This window comes from Abramis brama (assembly GCF_963993115.1).
Source record: "Abramis brama genome assembly, chromosome: 21".
Lineage (NCBI taxonomy): Eukaryota > Metazoa > Chordata > Actinopteri > Cypriniformes > Leuciscidae > Abramis > Abramis brama.
This window is the reverse complement of record NC_139983.1, coordinates 5,560,624-5,569,947: the sequence shown is the minus strand read 5'-3', so window position 1 is coordinate 5,569,947 and position 9,324 is coordinate 5,560,624. Positions and strand designations below refer to the sequence as shown.

The window sequence follows — 9,324 nt, the reverse complement described above, 5'->3', positions numbered from 1 at the left end:
ACAGCTGAGCCCTCCTTTCCTCACATCAGAGAACGCTCAGACATGTTACTCCACCCACATGCAGTCCAGGAACTGCTGTGACAAGACACGAGCTCTGAACAAATGTAGAATTTGTCCTTATGGATTCAGCTGAGAGCAGCAACTATCCTGTTGCTTTGCAGGATCACATTAATTACCACTAAACACTTTTTGTCCATTTTACAGTAATTATAACTAGTAAAGAAAAGTGTATCAAAGTGTACCTTTAATGTTGGCTTGACAAAGAAAGTAAAAAAAAAAAAAGTTTGAAAAGCCTTGAGGTATTACAGGCCTTCACAAAAATACTTTTTAATTAATTTTAATTATTTCTTGACTAGCTTCGTTATCGCTAGCATAACGCATTAGCATCTGGCTAGCCTGTTAACTTATCTTTCGGCTTACCGTCTTTTTTCTCTCTCGTGCTTCTTTTTTTGAGTCCATCAAACAACAAGTCGGAATCAGTAAACAAACATAGTGAGCCATTGCACTTTCTCCTGTCATTGTCAGTTGGACTGCCTGCCACGCCAGTGAGGGTTTCACATGTGATAAATGCAGGGAAATAGTTAGGCTGACAGAGAAGATTTCAGAATGAGAGACACGCATCCAAACTTTAATCGAGGATAGAAAGAATGCAAGGGCTCTAGATACGACTTTGGATGCGACTAGTTTAGAGATCCCTGTACATAGAGCCCCCGCAGCAGGGCATACCAGATCGTTTAAGAACTCGATGTAGCAACAGAAACTATAGACTCATTCTTTTCCAGCACTTTAGACACGGTTGCTCCTTTGCGCGTAAAGGGGTGGTTGATTATGATTTCACTTTTCTAGCTTTAGTTAGTGTATAATGTTGCTGTTTGAGCATAAGCAACATCTGCAAAGTTGCAATGCTCAAAGTTCAAAGCAAAGGAAGATATTTTCTTTTAAAGAAATTGCTTTTTAAAGACTACAACAAATGGCTGGTTGGGACTACATGACATTCCTCCAGGGTTAGTGACCTCACCAACCCTAGAATTTACATAAACCCCGCCCCCGTAACACGATTTATAGATTATCAAGACAGAATATGCTAATCAATGACTAGAAGATAACTACATATTAAGCTAGATAAATTCATCAACTAACTAATTCATCAGAAATGTCCTGTTGCTTCTACATGTTGTCACTTCTTCTTGAGTCTCTCCATCATTCTGACTCCGGTTTGAACATAAAATGCTAAAAGTTTATGAAATGTTCAGTGCATGTCTGTGTGAGGTAAAAGGAGACAAGCTGTTGAAGCTCCGCCCACTGTGCCGGGAGCAGCAGCTCATTTGCATTTAAAGGTACAGACACAAAATGGTGCGTTTTTGCTCACCCTCAAAAAGTGACAATTTTAACATGCTACAGTATATACAAATATCTGTTGGGTATTTTGAGCTGAAACTTCACATACACACTCTGGGGACATCAAAGACTTATTTTATATCTTGTGAAAAGGGCATTATACCACCTCTTTAAAAAAAATTAAGGAAAATAGTTTGACGCCGGTGTATAACAAGCTCGGGCCCTCAAGAGAGCAGCCTGAAAAATGGAGTCCAGCTAGAAAACAAAACTAGAGGTATTTCGCATTTCATGGAAGGACAGTGTTACTGCATACCAAAAGGCCTTAAAACTGCTTGATCTGCTTACTTTTCAACTCTCTTAGAAGAGAACAAACACAATCCTAGGTATTTATTTGATACAGTGATTAAATGACTGAGAAATAATAGTGTAATGATTTTTATCAACTTCTATACTTGCAAGATTGATAATATTAGGGAGAAAATTATAACCATGCAACCGACTACTACAGTATCGCATCAGACGTCATGCTATAAACCCCCTGAGGAAAAATTGTATTGATTCTTTGCTATAGGAGATGAAGAATGGTCTAACCTTCAAAATCATCAAACTCAACAACATGTATGTTAGACCCTTTACCAACTAAGCTACTGAAAGTCATAAGTCATAGATCCTCTTCTTAATATTATTAATTCATCATTGTTATTAGGATACGTACAGATTGGCTCCCTATGAAACATTGCATACATTTTAAAATCTTGCTAATTACTTACAAATCACTAAATGGTTTAGCTCCTCGTTATAGTCTTTTACATTGTAATCCTTTTATTTTTAATATTTGGCATGTTTGTGTTCTGCTGCGCGTCCCTATGTGTAATAAGCAGAGTGTATGCACGTTGTGGACCCGCCTATAGGCGCACATTACTACCACGCTCTTTAAATAACAAAAAAAAATATTGCGCCATTGACTTTAGACCAGGTTTCAGTTGGTCAATGTCTCAGTCTATTTCTGTTGCCTCAAAATAGCAACGCGACAACAATGCACCTGAACACACCTCGTTGTCAGACTAGCAGCCCATGTGCGCACAGATGGGCATTTGCTATTTAAACAACGTGGGACGTGAAAATGATAACTGCGTCAGGCTGAAACTAGCAAAAAACACTTGCGTCGCGTTGCACCGGGTGTATGATAGGGGCCCCAATGTATTTGTACCTGTGCTTAGACACGACCACAACAAGGCATGATATAGTCAGCCGGATCCGGGCCGAATCCAGATGAGATGGAGGATCTGTGCCTAGACACGACCACAACGCATGATGTAGTCAGCCGGATCCGAGCCGGATCCAGATCAGATGAAGGACCTGCGCCTAGACACGACCACAACGCATGATGTAGTCAGCCGGATCCGAGCCGTATCCAGATCAGATGTTGGATCTGTGCCTAGACACGACCACAACGCATGATGTAGTCAGCCGGATCCGAGCCGTATCCAGATCAGATGGTGGATCTGCGCCTAGACACGACCACAACAAGGCATGATGTAGTCAGCCATTTCCAAACGGTATCCAGATCAGATGGTGGATCTGCGCCTAGACACGACCACAACGTATGATGTAGTCAGCCGTTTCCGAGCCGTATCCAGATCAGATGGTGGATCTGCGCCTAGACACGACCACAACGCATGATGTAGTCAGCCGGATCCGAGCCGGATCCAGATCAGATGTTGGATCTGTGCCTAGACACGACCACAACGCATGATGTAGTCAGCCGTTTCCGAGCCGTATCCAGATCAGATGGTGGATCTGTGCCTAGACACGACCACAACAAGGCATGATGTAGTCAGCCGGATCCGAGCCGGATCCAGATCAGATGTTGGATCTGCGCCTACCGCCTAGACACGACCACAACAAGGCATGATGTAGTCAGCCGTTTCCAAACCGTATCCAGATCAGATGGTGGATCTGCGCCTAGACACGACCACAACACATGATGTAGTCAGCCGGATCCAGATCAGATGTTGGATCTGTGCCTAGACACGACCACAACACATGATGTAGTCAGCCGGATCCGAGCCGGATCCAGATCAGATGTTGGATCTGTGCCTAGACACGACCACAACGCATGATGTAGTCAGCCGGATCCGAGCCGGATCCAGATCAGATGTTGGATCTGTGCCTAAACACGACCACAACGTATGATGTAGTCAGCCGGATCAGAGCCGGATCCAGATCAGATGGTAGACCTGCACCTGGACACGACCACAACGCAGCCCTGAAGTGTCAGCAGAGATTGTGTCTCTCCCCTGTGAAGACCTCATCGACACGACAGCCAATGGCACTGATCCTCAAAAAAGACCACAAGAACCAGATCAGGTCCTCCACACAGACTATATTACTGATTTGACTGCACTGACACTATTGGATGAGAACTGAACTTCGCTGGATGAATCACTGTTTTCTGCAGAGTAGCTTTATAGCGGAATTTAACTCATTATATAATTGATGATGTTTACACAGTTATTGTACCAAAATCAACACTGGACTGATTTCAACCGAATAATAATGACTGTTCACTATTATCTTTTTAGAGCTGCTTTACAGCAGAGCTGAATTCTGTTTGCTTCATTGAATCTACTGTATATTTTGCAGTTATCACTGCAAAGATTCTTTGAAGCAATCAGTATTGTATTAAGCGTTATATAAAAAAAGGTGACTTGACTTGACTTGTTTTCTATATTGTTAGCTATTTTAACTTGAAATTAAGACAAAAATACTCTTTAAGAAAGTAAGAGTTTGATGCAGTAGGTCCTATTCCTCTTTTTGACCACCAGATGGCCATAATGTACACAGTGTTGAAAAGCTTTGAGCAATGAACAATTATTTTTGTAGGCCCAACCCCCAAAATTAGTTTGTTTTAAATAGGTTTTTGGTTCAATGCCTGAAATAAGGTCTGCGGTGAACACAAGTTTAAGATATGAAATCATGTGACCGTAGTGTAGTTTGCTTATCTTTTTACTTCTGTTGATTGTATTTAGGCTTCAAATTGTATTAATAAAACTTGTGTTCATTTGTGAAGATTATCATAATGAACAAAATATGTAAGAATCACCAAAAATGGCAAGAAAAAAAAAAAAAGGTAGGGCGGGACTTGTTTTTGTCCATGGCTATTGATCCCAGCTGAGACAGGTTGTCCCGCCCTCCTGCCAGTATACACGTCATCAAAGAGAAGTTATTTTGATTAAAGATTACTTTTCATGTGTGTGTGTTTTTTTGTGTGTGTTTTTTTTCACTGTATAATGAAATCATGCATATTTGGATGCATCTATACATTTGTGGATATACTGTATGCAAGCTGCTGAGAACAGGATAGTTTGAGAATCACATGTTCGTCACAAACACACTGACTCGTTGTGTGAACGCCAAAATTGTCCTGAAACTGAATATATAAAATGTGTATTAAAATTATTATTTTAATATTAATATGTAATATTAATATTAATATGTATGAATAAAAATATTCATACATAAGCATAATTACATTACAGTTCCTTTAAGGCAATACACAATATAATTCAACTGTGTAAAGGATTTATGTGTGGAATGTCAATCATCTGTGGCAGCAGAGTGCACGCGCTTTATGTGTGATGTTTTTAATATAACACTCACGAGCTCTCACAGTCACGTGTTAGTCACAGTTCCAGGAAGTTCCCGCAGCATCAGCACAGGCTCGGTGCTAGCTGTCAAACACTGAAACCTGTCAGCTAAAACTCAGATTAACGGACAATTAAACGGTTAAAACGGGAATAAACCACCGCGTCTCGCAGAACAATGGGATGAAACACATTTTTAATTTCAGCATCTGTGTTTTAGCGAGTTTAAAGGGCAAATATGGAAGCTAACTAGCAATATGCTCATGACACTTTAACAACACAACAAAAACAAAGGAGTTTCAGTGTTATTTTTTGTTAAACATTGGACCGACACAGGACTCAAGAAGGATGGAGTGGGACATCTGACAAGAGGCGAGATGGTTAACAAATAAGTTAACGATCTATGTCTACTGTGTAGTAGTAGAGGATTTGCCATATTTAGTTTGTTTACTATTGTCCTGTCAGCTGCCATCAGATTATACAGTGCTCGGGCGTTTGATTTTTTTGTTCTACCATTTTTGGTTAAGTACATAAGAGCTCCAGTATGCATGACGCATTTGAACCGGTTCCTATTCTGGAGAAATTACCGCTCCAGATTGACTGTCTGGCGGCCTGGGGTGAGTTTACATGTACATTTAGTCATTTAGCAGACGTCTTTATCTAAAGCGAGTTCTGCTTCCCTTTTTCCTCATTCCCCTCATTCCCATTTCCTTATACAGTACACTTTTAACTCGCATGTGGAGTATCATTGATAACATATTTGTATTCGTCGATTAAAGACGAATGAGTATATAATGATAATGAGTTGTTATAGTTGTTCAAATCGCCAGAAAGCTGTTTCCTCTGGCTGTGTCTCAACATCTTTTTAGCTGTCTACATAGACAACGCGTTAGTATTTCTTCCCAGACAGATTTTTGAGCAATATGGATCGAATAGTTGAATGTTTGTTGATCAAATAGTGGAATAGTTGTAGGGCTGTGCAACGATTAATCGCATCCAAAATAAAAGTTTGTGTTTACATAATATGTGTGTGTGTGCTTATTTTATAAATATTTTATATATAAAAAAAACAAAATTTTCTTAAATATACTGTACATGCATGTGTGTGTATTTATTTATACAAAATGATTATACACAGTACACACACATATATTATGTAAACACAAACTTTTATTTTGGATGCGATTAATCGTTGCACAGCCCGAGACCCAGTTTTGTTCCAGAACCTGATGAGCTGGTCAACACACCATTGATGTCCAAGAAACATTACAGTTTTTAGACCACTTGAGATGGACTGAGCCTCTTAATTCTGGATTATACTACAGAATTACTTCCATGAACTCATTTGCAGATCTTTGCCATGTCATTCAGTGTGATAATGATACTGTGATTGCAGATGATTGGCTCCTTGTCGGGACCAAACCGGGTCATCTCCTTCAGTACAGGATCAAGAAAGATGCAGGTGGATAGTTTTTGTTTGCAGCTGTGCATATATTCTGCATTGATTATTTGTTGGATTTACTTTTAGTTTCATTGATAATATATTTCATTACAGGTACAAACCGGTTTGAAGTTACATTAGAGAAATCCAATAAGAACTTCTCAAAGAAGATTCAGCAGGTATGAACCGATACAGTCCATCCATTAAACGATTAATTCACCTAAATGTCGTCATTATTTACGCACTGTCATGTTATCGATGAATAGTACTTAATCTGTGATCTGCTTCTCACACTAAGCTATCGTACGACTTTAAAAGATGTAGAACATGGGCCATTTTTATGGTGTTCTTTGGTCCTTTGTGGAGTTTGACATCTGTTATCACTTTAAACTGTGATTTTTATAACCTGCATGAAGATTCTTCAAAAATTCTCTTTTTTTAAAATAGAAAAATTTGCTGCATGATGGTGAGAAAATAATGACAAATTGACAGTGGTTAACAATGTCTAAAGAAATGAATTTACTTCTGGGCATCTCTTATAATCTGTCAATTCCTCTTTCTATAATCCTCTTTCAGTTGTTTGTGGTTTCGCAGTACAAGATTTTGGTTAGTCTTTTGGGTGAGTATTTCTTCCCCACAGAACTGTGAAGTCTTTGTCATATGATGTGTCATACTCATATGTACTTTCTTTGTTGTTTGCATACTTGAGTTCAACTTGCAAACTTGTTTCATAGACTAACACTGATGTGGTGTACTGTAGTTTTGGTGTCAGCAGTGCCATTGCCCTCTTGTATTTCAGAAAATAACATCCACGTTCATGACTTGCTGACGTTCCAGCAGATAACTGTGGTGTCCAAAGCCAGAGGAGCCACACTGTTTGCCTGCGACCTGCAGGTAGGCTAAAGAAGTCCTCTGGCCGGTTGATGTTTTCATGCATACAGTACAGTGGTCCCAAAATGTGTTTGTGAAATGTTGATGTTGATATTTAAAGGGATATTTCACCGCTGGAAAGAATGTGTATTTAAATTGGGTCATTTATGTATTAGAAATGTGAAATTATTTTAGAAGTTGGTGCCTTCTAGACTGAGAAAAGACAGAATATGTATTTTTGGCTCATGTGGACAAAAGACAACAACTCCCAGAATGCACTTGCTTCACTGCCATACGAGGACACTCCCAAGCCACGCCTACCGGTTAGAGAGGGCAGTGTCGGGAGAAATGATACAGCTAGGCTACTAGTCGACTGGAAACTGAAAAGACGGCGTTTTATGGTGAGATCCCCCTATGGGCGGGTTGAAGACATGCGGGACGAGCTCCTCCTACTGGCTGGAGTCTCTCGCCTCTGGACAGAAAAGCCTCTGATGATCATGATGCTAAATGACGATTTTTGCGTCATCTGAGTTTTTTTTCCAGACGCACAATACAGAAATCTCTCGTCTCAGGGGGACATGAGGGAGGGAAGCACGGTCACTCCAAAATACTACCGGGTTTCTACTGATACAAACCTTAAAGGGATAGTTCACCCAAAAATGAAAATTCTGTCAGTAATTACTCACCCCCATGTTGTTCCAACCGCGTAAGACCTTCGTTCATCTTCGGAACATAAATTAAGATATTTTTGATGAAATCTGAGTGCTGGACCAGAAAACCACTTGTCCATAGGCTGCTAGGTGACCGAAACTTGCTGGCCCAGAAAAGTTATTAAAGAGATTCATCACTATTCATTTCCTTCTCTCTGGGCCTCGTAGTGTTTTTGCGCAGCGCGTCTGTGTTATACGTCAACACGCATCACACACATGACCAGCGTCGGCCAATTGTGAGCCTACGTGGTGATGTGTAACACAGACGCGCAGCGCAAAAACACTACGTGAACCAACTAGAGGCCCAGAGAGAAGGAAATGAATAGTGGAATAAAGTCGTTATTTTTGTTTGTTTTTGCGCACAAAAAGTATTCTCGTCGCTTGATATACTTAAGATTGAGCCACTGTAGTCACTTGGACTATATTAACGATCTCTTTAATAACTTTTCTGGGCCAGCAAGTTTCGGTCACCTAGCAGCCTATGGAGAAGTGATCCAGCACTCAGATTTCATCAAAAATATCTTAATTTATGTTCCGAAGATGAACGAAGGTCTTACGCGGTTGGAACAACATGAGGGTGAGTAATTACTGACAGAATTTTCATTTTTGGGTGAACTAACCCTTTAATGCTAATCGGTGAAGTATCCCTTTAACGTAATAAATTATGCGAGTGGTTACTCTGCGAGGACTGAACTTGAGGAGAACTGACTACATATATCTTCTAAAAATCACAGCCACAGTTGCTTTAAAGTCATTGCAAAAGAAAAAAAATGATTCTGTGAAAAAAAGATGACTTTGATATTTTGTTATGAAATTATATTCATACACTTTTAAGTGTGCCTAAGGGGTCCAAATTCTCAGGGTCCCCGCGGGTCCTTCAAAAGTTTTAAATATCTTCACTGGTATTAGAAAAGTCTTAATTATAATTTCAAGAGGTTCTTTAATTTTGGGGATAGAAAAACAGGAATCTTGATAAGGCATAATGTGATAGTTTTTCTCTGGGTACAATAGTTAATGTTGTTAATAAGACATATTTGATAGCAAAAGAATAACTGTAGTTTGCCATGTTGTCTTATTTGTATTTTTTATTTGTATTTTCTTAGTTTGTGCCTCTCTTATAATGTTGGACTGTTGAAGGTTAAATGGATCCAATCCATGTTCAATAAAAAGGATGTGATGATGCAGCAATAACCATAATACATGTGTTTTTGAACTTTGCTCATTTAAAACAGGATCTATTTTAATGGCAAAAGTTCAAATAAGTGAGCAAGTGACAAAACAAATAACAACTGATGTTATTTATCGATTGTTAAAATGG

The 9,324-nt window shown here is 39.5% G+C and overlaps 1 protein-coding gene across 2 annotated transcripts in view; it reads left to right on the top strand.

Moving 5' to 3' along the window:
- The first annotated feature begins 5,022 nt into the window (after positions 1-5,022).
- The window catches only part of vps39 (VPS39 subunit of HOPS complex), a 28,596-nt gene continuing 24,294 nt past the window's right edge, over positions 5,023-9,324 (top strand). The window contains exons 1-5 of one of the 2 annotated variants that reach the window (XM_084096026.1): positions 5,023-5,602; positions 6,382-6,447; positions 6,541-6,605; positions 7,003-7,045; positions 7,226-7,320. In XM_084096026.1, coding sequence (XP_083952152.1) covers positions 5,530-5,602; positions 6,382-6,447; positions 6,541-6,605; positions 7,003-7,045; positions 7,226-7,320 — 342 coding nt within the window. In that variant the 5' untranslated portion in view covers positions 5,023-5,529. The remainder of the gene's footprint in view (positions 5,603-6,381; positions 6,448-6,540; positions 6,606-7,002; positions 7,046-7,225; positions 7,321-9,324) is intronic. The other variant, XM_084096027.1, reaches the window with a different exon arrangement.